The sequence below is a fragment of the Triturus cristatus genome, chromosome 1_1 (genome assembly GCF_964204655.1).
Source record: "Triturus cristatus chromosome 1_1, aTriCri1.1, whole genome shotgun sequence".
Taxonomy (NCBI): domain Eukaryota; kingdom Metazoa; phylum Chordata; class Amphibia; order Caudata; family Salamandridae; genus Triturus; species Triturus cristatus.
The window spans coordinates 118,520,904-118,534,943 of record NC_140579.1 but is presented as its reverse complement, the minus strand read 5'-3'; the positions used below and the strand labels follow the sequence as shown (position 1 = coordinate 118,534,943).

The following is a 14,040-nucleotide window of genomic DNA, read 5'->3' as shown; positions in this document are numbered from 1 at the left end:
AGGAGGGTTTGAGCAAGTGCCGCCCTGAGCCACAAGTTCAATAAAGTCATCAATTGTGGCAAGGAAGGCCGCTGTTCAGGGTTCTTGACAGCAAGTAAAGTCATATAATGTGGGGGCGTGATCACTGAGTGTGGAGGCAGGATCAGAGACATGGCTAAAAAGAACAACATTTTTGTTGCTAGTCTTTTGGAGTTTCACCTAGACATGATGCACACAACTTAAATGAAAAGTAACTGCAAATGAAACTAATCCGTGAAAGATGCTTTGTTCTTTTAGAAATGCTCATGTGATTAATGCAATCACTTCAGATGTCTGTGTGTCAAACTGGAAGATTACTGATTTGAATTCTGGATGGTGCAATGGGAAATAGTGACATGCACATTTACAGTACCATTGCATCTCCCAGTATGACAGAAAACACTGTGACTAATGGAGTCAATAAATTAAAAAATAATAACACTCAATAAAAAATAAGAAGCTGCAGTTTAAATAAGCCTTGGTATGGGGGTGAATAACAGGACTGACAAAAAGGTATTGTGAAGCAGACAGTGCTGGCCACTTGAGAACACTTTTTTCTTCTGTCTGCTGGGGGGGGGGGTTTATATGAAACAGGGAAAGGGATAGGAGGGGGTGAAGAAACAGGAGTGGAACGGAAATCAGATACAGGGTTATGGGAGGGAGCAAGAGTGACAGCCCAGGCAGAAAAGGACTGGAAAACATCTTCTTTAGAGGTATAAATGGATGTTACAAACACATTTCCAAAATGTAATACTTTCATTTAAAAGCTTGCTATCCATAAATCTTTGGAAAGGGACATTTAAGGATTTAATTGCACTGTGGGATTTATCCTTCCACAGAACACACACTTTAACTGAAAACATTCAAGTGAGCCACCAATGCTTCTCCAAAGTTAAGGCACAGAAATATTTGGCTAAGTACCCTTAGTTATGCCGGGAGGGGATCAACACAGCAATGGGAGGAAGGGACAACATGAAAACATGCGGGACGGAACAAGCAAACACGGACAATGGGGGGGTTGGAGGGAGCAGACATTAGAGCCAACTACAAAAGGTGCACTCTCTAGAGTGGCTCAACAAAAAGAAACAAATAGCTCCCAAAAGCACAAGCAGTGTTAGAACACAATTACTTGGGCTATGCTCCAGGGCAGGGCCACATGCAAGAAGAGGGAAGTGGTGACAACAGAGCTAACCAGCAGGAAGCATGAGATTTAGAGTGGCTTTGAAGGCAGCCAGTGGTAAGTCATGGGCATCCTCCAAGCCCACTAACTATAAACAAAATGTCTTGAAGAGACAGCGCATACTCTGCCCAGCTGAGACTTAAAAATCTATTACACACAGCATAGGAAAGGCACAGGGTTTCTAGCTTGTATATTTAGGAGCCTGACAATAAATAAAACTGGAAAAAGTTGTAAATTTAGTGTTTTCTACCCTTTGATATCTAAACGTAAAAAGGCAAACAAGTGTAGAAATCACTTCGAAATTTTTGAGAGCTATGTAAATAATTTTTAAATGATTCTTAAAACATACAGAGGGATAAATGCTTTCCTTTTTCAACTGCCAGCTCTTAACCCTTCTGCAGTAGCAAAAAGTAAACACATAGCCATATTTTTGTGAGAAAGATGGCAATATTACTGCACACATTGTAAAATAGGCTGATGTTAAGTGAGCAAAAAGATTCATGTTTAAAAAATGTATATTTTTAGCAATAGCCAAAAGACTGTACTTAGGGAAAGGATACGTTTATGACTTTTTAGTAGAAGGATTTATTAAAGAAATAAAAAACACCTTCACAAAAACTAATAAAAATTCCCATGAAGCCTCAAATGAATCAAATCTCCTTCAATTAAAGTTAATACTGGCTTTCAAGCAGCCTTAGATGTGCTTATTATCAAATTGCACTCATTTACATTATCAAAGGTAGCAGGCACCTTTCTGAGAAGACTTGTTTCTTCTCTTTCATCCTGAGCCAACTGTTTTCACAAATATATACAAACTGTTTTGTTGGAATTAAGTAAAAGCTTTGGAACAAACCTCCCAGTAGGTCCTACACACTTCAGCCTCTAGTTCTTGACTTTCCCTGTTCAGCCAGTAATTTAAAATAGTCACCCGCATAAAGTTTTCATTGCCTGTGATGGCTCTGACTAGACTTTCATAGTACAGTTTTTTTTTCAGAGAGAAAGAGACACACACATGACGACACACACACACATACACTGCTTAGTGGACAGCTGCACCATTCACCCTGCCTGACCAGGCTCCTGGTAAAACAGTCTTTCAGGTTCTTGACATGGGCGACATTTAAGAAAAGTTAAACGCTCAGAAGCATGGACACATGGGTACAATCAGCCACAGGGCCACGTGTGGCATGCAAGAAAAGCAGAGCGCTCATGAGCATGGGTACATGGATACAACTAGGCCACAGGGACACAGGTGGCATACAAGAAAAACAGAGCAATCGGCAACATAGACAATACTGCATAAGTCTGGACCTGGCCCTTGAACACAACTGGCCAGAGGTTGCAGCCGCCAAGCATGCTACAGCCCTCTCCGTCTCACACTTTTGCTTCTACTTTGGGGGCATATTTAAGAGAGACTTGTGTCATGTTTGCACCACTCATACTGGTACATGTCTGATAGAGCCTCCAAGTCTGATTTATGAAGCCATGCAGAGCCACTTTGCATGGCTTTGAATTGCTTCAAAAAGCTGGAGCAGAGCAATGCAGCGCAAATCAGTGCGTTGCCTTACTCTGCGCAAAGGAGAGGCTGTGGCCTAACAGATATTGTGGTCGACCTTGGAGCGGGGGAACCACTTTCGATCCTTGGCAGGGATGCTCAACATCCTGTGTTTCCATAGAAATCACGTAATCTCCCCATGCCTAACAAGAAAATGAATGTGTCCATCTGCAACGCAACTGGTGCTCATGTCAAGTGCTCTGATACCTTAGGGTCTAATTCATGCTATAAAAACTCTCCCAAAAAAAATAAAGGAGGCATCCCATGGGCGTTACGGTGGGTGTCCCAAAGCAAATCCTGTGGTTTTTCATGCTCCCCAAATTTACAAGGACTTGTAAATATGATAATAAGCCCAAGTGGGTCATAGTTAAGGCTCCCTGTTTTCCATTTTTACAGATTTTTACAGCTAAATACAGACAGGAAACCATATATTTTCCTGTCTGTATTTATTTTTAAATGTGGAGAGAAACGGAAATATGGGTAGTTTTTGAGTGATTCTTAATGCTGTCAGTCATTACTGCCAGACCAATTCCTGTGCGGATAGACAAGCAAGGGGATTAAAAAAAAAAAATGCGATTTTAGTAAAGAGCCTTAATCAGCAGTAGATTAGCACAACCTTAATACTAAAATTTACATTTTTTCTTACAAGTGCATATTTTACCATCTGACTGTATATATATCATTGAAACCTGTCAGGCGTTGAGGCACGAGTGCACATTAAATGGTTAAATAAATGCAGTAATATACACATTTCAGCTTAATTTTTCACAAAACCTAAAATAAATATGGATAAATACAGGCAAAATAATAAAAAAATAAATATGGATAAATACAGGCAGAAATGACAAAAACATAAATACCATAAAACCGGGATCCCTAGTCATAATAAGGATAAATATCTTTATTTCTCCTCGTTTTTCCTCTTTCTATGTATGCTGCACATAGAAAGAGGAAAACGCCTCTATGGATTGTTTTTGTGCATGAAGGTGCCCCTTACTGCAAATAAACAATCCTGCCTACAACACAGGAAGCTTTGTACCATGGTGCAAAGATGGCTTTGTTGGCGCTTGGCCATTGACAAGGGAAAAGGACTGGAATGCACCAAATTCTTTAAATGTGGTCATTCTTGCCTTTGGAGCAGCGCGGCCAAGCAAGGTGACTTGCTGTGCGGAGCTGCTTGAGAATCTCATAAATTTGCCCCTAGGTGTTTTGCCTTTGTGCAATCATGGAACATGCAAGTGAGTTTGGTGACAATGAGTCTGCTCTGCTCATGAGGTGCTACAACAGATCACGAATTGTCAATCCCAAAATGCTCAAAACAATGAAGGCCGCAAAGATCTAACAAGATTCAAATGCTAAAAATAATAGTTTACCTGCAAGGGGTGTCTATTGCAACCCTAGCTCCTGCAATCTTCACATAGTCTTAATAGCAGTGACTGCCTTTAGGTACACTGATCTCTACTGGCCAGACTCAGTATAGCACTGACGTCAGTCCTGGACACCTGAAGTCTTCCTAAGGGCTTTATGGCACTCAGTGGTCTGCCTTGAGTGAGCCCTTGGAGGTGGTTTGTAATCAGCCCCATCCACATCAAAACACTGCCAAGGACTGAGAGTTGCACCTAACATCCCTAACACTTTTTCTTACATTTCACACAGGGATGACCACAGTCAGTGGAGGAGGCTTTGCAGGTGTCGAAGACCTGAGTGTCTGGCAGATCATCCTCATCAGCCTGGGGGCTCTCGCGTTCACGGCCACGCTGCTCGGCCTCTGCTTCATGGTAAGAACAAACATGGCTGCCGCGTCCTCAGCACTGAGCCATGGCAGGGTGGTGGAAGCAGGAGATACTCAATACATAGGGCAGGAGCAGGACCTCCTCAATGAAAGTCACTGAATTGGAATCACTGAACGAAAGCCATTTAACAATAGTCACTGACTGTTAGCCACTGAAGGGGAATTACTCAGCAGGAACCACTAAAGGAGAGTCACTGATTGAGAGTCACAGATAAAATAGAAAGCAAAGAATGGAAATTGCTTAATTGGAATCATTGAACTTTAGTCATTGAACGGGAGTCAGTGAATAATAGTCACTGAGAGTGACTAACAGAATATAACTCACTAAATGGGAATATAGAAATGGAAGTCTCTGAATTACAGTTGCTAGAAAGTGAGTCATGGGATGGGAGTACGTAAACAGAGGATACTGTCTGGGAGTAACTGAGACTCGTTTAGGACGAAGCATTGGCTGGGATCTTTAGGAGTGGGATAGTTTTGATCAATTACTGGCCCCTAACCAGATGTCGATGGGAGGAATTGCAGGCACGTCACTCAATGAGATCCTGCATCAGGAGTCTGATAATGATGCTGTTTGAGTGGTAACTAAGGAGTGGAAGTACTGATTGGTAGTATTTGGGAGTGATCATCGATAAGAGTCATCAATGAGAAACCAATAGCTGGCCCCCAAATTATCTCGACCTATAGATGTATAGGTTTCTGCAATAATGTGAGCATTCTATGTTTATCTTGGGGTTCTATATGGGGAAACACTGCTTCATGCTGATTTTGTTTTGGTGCAATCCAGAACAGAATGTCTTCCCGTATGACGGGAAGAGTACCCATAATTGCATTAATAGTCACTGGATTAATTCTGGGATTAGCCAATTGCAGTTGTGCAGCTTGAACAGCCCTTGCCATAGTTGCTTTTATGGTTCACATAACGCATTGTATTAATTATCTGTATAGTGTAAATATACCTGTGTAAAGTCTACCAAGTCCTGCTGCTGTGAGAAATCCTGGTTGCTGATATGGTGTGTAGGACTTGCCATGTTGCCCCTTCATCTCTGAGGGAACCCAGTCTGACATTTTCTAATGTATGTGGTAGTGCGCCTAAGAGCCCGTTTATGTGTACCTAATACGTCAATGTAATTTCGGAAACCTCATATGCTTTATATTTGTTTTGTATTGGTGCATCGGAGAATGTATGAAAATTCCCTGTGTTGCTATTTAATGTCTGGAATGATACACATTAATAGAATACCTCTGTTTAATAATCTTTGCGGTCCTCTACCATGAAGGTAACATCTCCTTTCGCTTGAGGACGCCCATGTTGTTGCAACATCTGTGTTCAATTATGCATTTAATTCAGTGGTAAAACCACCTGTGCCGGGATAGCCTTTGGAATATGTGAAATTCAGAGAAGGTACATATTTTGGGGTGATCCTTTTTAACGGTTCAAGCTTGAACAACCTACAGCCAAAAGTAGGGGTTCCCTTCTTAGCTAAGGAGGTTTTTTTCCATAACACCAAGGATTTCTCCGGTTAATTGGTGAGTGGGGTCCTTGGTCACACAAAAGGAAAACTACTCAGGAGACCCATTAAATAAGTACCCAAACTGGAACGTTGGTGGCAACATGTTGTACGGTTCCTACTATTTCAGTAAGATTGTGCGTTTGGGCAACATAAGCATCAAAACTTTGCGGGACTTAGGCTGTGCATAACATTAGAATATGTTGACCTAAGTCATGGCTAGCTCACAATGCACCATCTCGACTTCTAACCAAACAAGGTACCGAATGACATCTGCAACCATAGAACATCACAGCCCTGATTCCTCAAGGAAATCATAGAAACGTTTCTAACCCGTTCGTTAGTAGCTCATGCATGTCTAATGTATGAAAATCTGCGAGAATACCTCAGATTGGTCTAATTCCCCATTTACCAGCATGTGTGTTTCCTCTGGGAGCCCGTCTTGTTGTAGAGCAGGCCACCGTCCTTCTCAGGATGGGAACGGGATGTGTCTGGGCTGGAATTCTACCATGTGGAGACCTTGATAGTCCAATCAAAATGCTCCTTTGCCTAAACAAAGGACAGGTTGAGTTTTTATAACAAACTTCACCCATTCTCTCTAGGCCGAAGTTCTAGTCTGGCTGTTTTTGTTTATTCTATCCATGCAGAGCTGTCCCAGAATGGACAACAAACAATGATTTTTTTTTTGCATTAAACTTAGTCTTTGTACAGAATGTTCAAGGTTCTCATAATATTCCTACGAAGAAGTATAAGTGTAAGCAAATGCATTTCTGAGAACATTATCCCATATGGGTGTGCAAACAAATGTGTGTCTATAAGTCACTATTTTAAAAGGATGTCAACTTTAAACGTGAACATGTAAAATAGAGGGGTTCTGTGCCCTACCTATTGTTTTACAACTGGTGCATGATCGCTTCTATATGTGATGTCTCCATGAAAGTTATATCTTTTCACAACTCCAGGATGTAGGGCAATAATTCACATAAATGAAAACCTCATAAAGATAATTTTTTATGATAAGCCATGCCCCTGTTAGAAACATCTATCCACAGCTCCAGCTGGTTCTTCTGTAAAGCCCCATTGTTTTATGATAATCCATGCCCCTGTTTGAAACATCTCTCCACAGCTCCAGGATGTTCTTCTGTATGACGGTAATTTCTGTAATATAAGAATTTTGTAAATAAACATCTCTGCACCGCTGTTTCAGGATTTCTAGTAATGAGAACAGTTTTCTGGTGTTGCCTACCTTTGGTATTGAGGATTCTCTTTCAGTGAATGTCATTACTTTGTGTACAATGTCATTCTGTGTTGACCATAGCTCTGATGGTTTGTTGTTGCTATTTACACACTCCTCCTTCCTTCTCTTTCAGCTTTTCTCAGGAGGATTGTCTGGGCTCTTTGGAGGTTCCTATTCGCCAACAGCTGCCAGCACTGCAAACAACATGACAGAATTGACATCAAACATACCAAGATACAACACTCACTATCATCAAAGTGGCCCTCAGATTCAGGGTCAGTGGGAACCATCCCACCACCATACCCTGGAGCACCGCCAGGAGCACAGGGCTCAAGCCAATAACCAGGATAATCACCACCAAGACAGAACTGATGATAACTGGGAACATGACAGCAGAACACATCAGTTTTACCCTTGAGGAAAACGCCCTGGGAGAATCTACCTAGAAATACCAGTCTGGAATCTCACTGTGTGCGTGTGTGCATTGCTGTGGCTGTAGGAAAAGCCGGTTCTCAGTGTAGAAACGTTATACTGTCTGTTAAAAAAAACACTGGCCTTTTGACTACCTCTGATGATTACATCCTAATCTCTAGCAATCCGATCATGCACGAACACTTACAAGATCAAGGCCTACAACACACAAAAATATGAGCCCAATTGCAATTCCTTCACTCAAATCAGTCAACATTTCTCAGGTTCCCAGTTTACTGAAGAAAATGCAACTTTCTACGAGCACCTTCCTTGTCTAGCTGGTGCTCGATTGATCCAGCCCTAACCCTTCTTGCTGGAGAAGATGATTTGGAGTCTACACTTCTTTCCTCCACCTAACAAAGAGGGGCAGACTGTACACCCATTTACTCACTCTTGCGTGGGAGAGAAGTAGGCTACGTGGAGAGTTTTTCAGTCATACTCAGATGAACCATAGGACTATGAGTAGCCATTGCTAGTGACTACAGCTATGCAGCTCCTGTATGGTTTAAAAGGCATCTTGTGTATTGATGTACAGTGCAACATATTTATTATTGATATTTATAATGCAGAAAACTAATTTATACTCTCTGTATATATGTGAGGCATTCGGACATTTCTGAGTGTATGTGAATTAAGGTAAGCTGGACAGTCTCCTTGGCTTAAATGAAAGAACTCCATAAATACACTCTATGGATAAAGAAGGACTGCCTTTGAAGACCGTCTAGAAACCCAGCCTATGCACCTATAATAAAATTTCCTAACTATAACGTCCCTGTAACCTTACGTTTTTTCAGTGAATTTCAAAGGCTTTTTTAAGATTTTGTTGTGAATAATTCGTCCCCGTAATCTTTGTTGTTTTTTTTGGAGAAGTTTAAAAGTCATTCTTTTCCTCCTGAGTATAACTTTAGACATTTGAAAGTGGGTGTGTTAGTGGCTGTATAGGTCTGTGAGTGCACGTGTGAGTGATTTTGTGCATGTGTCACTGAATATGTAATTGCCTGTATGCCTGTGTAAGAGTGGCAATTTGCTGTATGGGTCTTTGACTGAGCGTGTAAGTAGCTGTATGGCTTTGTTCTTTGAAATATTTGAGGTTTTGTATCTGTTGCTGGGTTCATTAGTGTCTGTTTGGGTGTATGAGTAATTTTGCGTGCACCAAAGCTTTACCTTCATTACACTACAGCTATCATTGCACTATATCTGTCAGTGGCAGTGTCTATCTGCAAAGTGAAATTATTCATATGGCAACATTTTATACAGTGACATGATGCTGAACTTAGTGCTGAATGATATTTTTGACCTGTCTGGTAATATCGTAGTTTGTTTTTCAGTGTGGATATTCTTTCACTTATGTGGTTTTATAGAAAAGACACATTTACTGGTACTTGTGTGTACATTAAGTCTACCTTTATAATCATTTTGATAAGAGACTCTTGTACAGTTCAGTCACATTGAAAAGGTTTGTGTTGTAGTGGATGTTCAGAGTTCATTTTTAGATCTAATACCAGCTGCTGCACTTAAGGATAGTGGTGTTGCCTCAAGAATGGTGCAGAGGCCCTTGACCGGGATGGCAGTCTTCGAATATTGGTACACGCCAGATGTTCATTGTAAGTATCATGAATTCCATTAATATATTCCTAACACCCATATTCCATTGGCTGCTCTGGTCATGTTGCAGGCTTTCAGGTGTCTCTGGATACTTTGCAGAAATGGAAGAAGAAGAGTAACTTCCTGAGAGGCTGCTGCCAGTTCTCACACCAACACTGTCTGGGGCCAACGCCTGTGCTGTGCTCCAATACAAATTCAGTTTTGGAGATGATCTTGTCCCACAAGGCCCCTCTCCTGGTGTGTTTCAAAGTTTATTTTAAAAAACAAATTGGGGGGAGTAACGATTCCATTGTGACCCTTTCTGGGATGTATATTTTGTACCGCTGGAGAGTCACTTAAACACATATATAGACAGTTTATAGGTATTGATTAAGGTTAGAGATTTAATAATAAAGTATTAAAAGTAGTATTATTGTAGGGAAAAATCATTTTAAAGCTAATTTAAATGCAGTTTCAGAATTCACATTGGCATCACAAAATCATCACAACGGCATTGCGAATTATATGTGGCACAGGAACAAATGGATTTAAGAGGTAGAAATGCCTTTCAATTCTTAATAGAGAGAGCTTTAACCCCTTTTCTTCATATTTTTGGAGTGGCTGTGATTTTTCACATTTATCTATCGCCCCAGATAATGTAGTTTCACTTTGGAGTTTTACTTTGGTTTTCTTTAGACAAAGATGGAATCTGCGCCTCATGACCATCCAGAGGAACATAATAACTCTTGACTGGAGGAGGAGGAAGTAAGGCCCAAGAAAGGAAGTATTGTGCGGCAATTCTTCTCAATACCACCAAGAGGAATAAAAGTTACTGCCAATAAAGTAAACTGCAGTATTTGCAAGAAGACACTCTCAAGAGGAACAGATAAGATGTACTCTTGCTACTTTTAGTATGATGAAGCACCACAAGACCATAAATTTCAATCATCTGGCATGAGCAGAGAGAAAAAGAGAGCACAGCCAGCAAGCAACATCTGCTGGATCCGGAGCACAACCAGGCACCACATCAATTGCCCAAGACATTCCGGACATCTAAGAACAGTTCCTGAATTTGCATATGTGGGTCAATTTTGATTGAAGTACAAATTTCTTTTTAGAATAGATGAACAATTAATCCCTGCTCTAGCTCAGATCAACACACACAAGTGTTTGATTTTTTTCTACCATTGCAGCAGCTTTTACGCTTTTTGCTCACAAGCACTATGTTTTACAATTTTTTGTGAAAAATAAAATAAAAAATTGTTCGTAAAAAAGTAAAAAAAAAAAATAAGTTCTTCTGTTTAGGACAGTTTATCTGTTTCTCATAAATAGGATAATGTCCTCGGGGCCAGATGTATCAACATTGCATTTTGCGAGTCTATAATAGCGAATTTTATGTCGCCCTGGCCGTGGCGCCAGTACTTCCAATTATATTAAAGGCTGCATCTACACTTAAACCATGTGATTTATGGATAGTTACAGCATACGCTAGTGAGAGTGGGAACAGTTGCCATGGGACATATGTGTTTCACAAGCAAAAAGCTTACAACACATTGGCCGATCTGCTTTACGCCATCAACCTGATCACATTTGATAGCTAAGTTGTCAACTTATCCCTATTTAGAAAATGAATGAAATCAAAACCTTAACCCATCGCTCCATTTACTAATCCTTCCTCAATATTATAAATTATGTCGCAAAATTAGTCTACAATTTTTGCACATGCATAAGGACTTTTCTAATCCTGCAGTCCTGGATACATATTTCTCCAATGAATCCAATTTTGCTTGTAGTTTTCCACTTAGCAGTATCGTCACTCCCTCATGACCCATTTTGTTGACAGCTGTAATTTCCAAAATGAATTCCTACTCCAGGTTTAGTAATTGTTTGGTAAAATTGGACAACTCCTGAAGTGGAGGCCTTAAAAAACTATGGATTTCCCTTCTTCAATGAAATTGAACTTTAGCTGTGCTGCTGTGTTGTTAGAGGAAAATAATTTCTTGATAAGTCAACTTTCTAATGCACTTTAACACTATTTTTTCATACTTGCTATGCCTAGACTAATCCAAACGATTCCCCATGACTTTGAGAACAAACTGGTCAAGCTCAAATGGACACAGCACTCATAGGACCCCATCTCTCTATGAGAAAGCATTTTCAATCTGAAGCTGTAGAGTTGCTTGGTTAGAGTCTTGTCTGCAGAGATCTGCTCCCACATCTGCATCTCTGTCTTCTTTGATTTTGTAATGTATGGAGCGGCATACAAAGTAGCAGCAATGGAGTTTTCTACAACAAATTGTATATCCATTTTTGCATTCCACATTTTGAGAATAACAGGGTTATAGTCATTAATATAATTGGAGGCCTCTCTTCTTCTCAAGTTGTATGTGTTTTTCGGTGATTCTGTGTCAGTGTATGTCTGACTGCAGACAAAAAAATATTCACTCTTCCTTGAGAAACGACATGATGTGGGAATCCAAATCGGCATCTTGTTTAAAATTTCCTTTGCATCAATATTTTTAATAGCAGTACTTCCCACATCTATGTGTTTGGAAGGGCAGAATTTGTTGTCTCAGGCCTTTCTCAAAACTGTCTTTCGAGATGGCGCATATCACATACTGTTCTATGAAAGAGAGTATAGACTCATCGCTGTCTCTTGCAAGTTTTGGTGCATCTTTTATCCATAACAGCATGTGAATATGAGGTACACCTCCTGCTGGGTACCCTTTACACCAAAAGAAATCAGTTACTTCATCCAGAGGAGTATTCCTTTTATTGCAGATGAAAGACAGCATGGCTTGGAATCTGTGGTTAAAATATCTAAAAACATTAGCAGAATCCAAAGAGCAAAGTTCTCCTGCTGTCTTCACAATAATGTCCTTAATCTTTGAGTTTGCTTCTCTCAAAAATTCAAGCAGGTCATTCCACATAAACTCAGAACAAATGAGTGTCAGAAACAAAATAGATACACCTAGGTTTCTCAACATATATTTCAGTTCTCCATGACAATAATACCAATATTCATTGCAGTCAAATTGCCACAACATTAATTTAATCAAGTCTTGGTCTAAGTTTTCATCCTTTCCATGAAATTCCTTTGCAGAGATATTATGAAGGTTAACTCCTGTCTTTAGTATGTAGTTTACAGCATATGAAAGTCCAGAGATGTCACTCTCAAACAGAAGATGTAAAATGTATGTAATACACTGGTGAAATCATGGATCCACCGAATATAATCTGGTTGACTAGTATTCAGCTGCTGGAATCTGTACGGGGCGGACATCATCGTGGCCACCTGCTCCAGTGGGAAACAGTTGTAGAACACAGCGAGCTTCTAAAGCTGTCTCCCACACACTCATGGGAGCTCCTTTTTCTTGTTTCATTTGAAAGCGATCAATAGAATCACCAATGACTTCTTTAGAATGCAGGAGATGGATGCTGTAGTGTTCATAAATTTCTTCTGATTTGGATCAAACCACCTTTTCAATCTGTCCTCTTGATGGTGTAGTTTAGGCGGAGCTACAGGAACACACATTGCTATGTTACCATAAGCGTCTTGGAATTAAAACGCCATCTTGCCACTTTTGCTGCTTTTGCACACGACACTGCAGGTAGATGTTATTATAAGAAAACTGCTTGCTTGCTTTTCCTTCACATGAGAACGGTCTATTGTTCACATCCCTAGACGTGCACCGCGACCTTGGTCTGAACATGGTGTGCAGAAGCAGTCAGGGCCAAATAACAATGTATGCTTTTGAATTTATGTTGATCGGCCCACGCTCTAGCCATAACACGCACACAGCTGCAAATTTCTGAAACTCGAGTGCCTTTAATATTGAATTTTGCATGCATGATTCAGACACTTTGGAGAAGAACTTTTCCAGACACAGAGCCTGTGATGTGATTCACCTAAGCTGATCTTTACGGTATCGGGTTCCCCATTCAATTCTAGAGACCTTCTAATAGTTTAATAATACTAGCTTTCTTATGAAGGGACGGTGACTATAACACACTATCATTTGTAACATGATTTTTCCCTTCATTTTATATGGTTTATTTTTAATCATTTGTCTGCTTATGTTAGCCAAAGTACTGCATCTTAGAGCACGTAGTTAAAAATAAACATTTTAAACTATATTGTGTCTCTGATTACTCTTGTTGTGGACTGATATGAGAATAATAATGAAAAGGTGTTTCTAATTCCCTTTTTTTTTTTTTTTTAATTTTTGTATTGAACAGGCTGACAGGAAAAAAAAAAAAAAACACATATGAATACTTACATCAGTTAACATCTATAATCAAGAAAATTATAATATAAAAAATTATAATATATTCTCAGCGCTAAATAGCAAAACTAAACTATAAACACGGGAAGGGACAAAAAGGATAAGGAAAAAAAAAAAAAAAAAAAAAAAAAGAGGGGAGAATTAGTAAGATAATAAAGACCATCTTATTCTATAAAGGTTCCCCAGTTTTTTTCGTGTTTGTTTAAGGAACGGCTCCCTCTTAGCCGAGCTAAGGCTGACTCCATGGTGTAGATCTCGGTAACCAACGCCCACCAGTCCCAAACCGTGGGTGGATCGGTGCATATCCAGGCTCTTGCCACGGTTAGTTTAGCACATGACATAAGTATTGAGGTCAGCGCGGCTTGTGGAATTGGATTAGGATATATATCAAGCAAAACAGAAGCAG

At 40.0% G+C, this 14,040-nt stretch overlaps 1 protein-coding gene across 1 annotated transcript in view; it reads left to right on the top strand.

The window, feature by feature from the left end:
* LOC146869722 (uncharacterized) overlaps positions 1 to 8,877 on the top strand; it is a 42,924-nt gene extending 34,047 nt beyond the window's left edge. Inside the window, exons 9-10 of the mRNA XM_085640211.1 lie at positions 4,410 to 4,531; positions 7,427 to 8,877. Of these exons, the coding sequence (XP_085496337.1) occupies positions 4,410 to 4,531; positions 7,427 to 7,711 (407 nt within the window). The 3' untranslated portion in view covers positions 7,712 to 8,877. The remainder of the gene's footprint in view (positions 1 to 4,409; positions 4,532 to 7,426) is intronic.
* Positions 8,878 to 14,040: the final 5,163 nt, after the last annotated feature.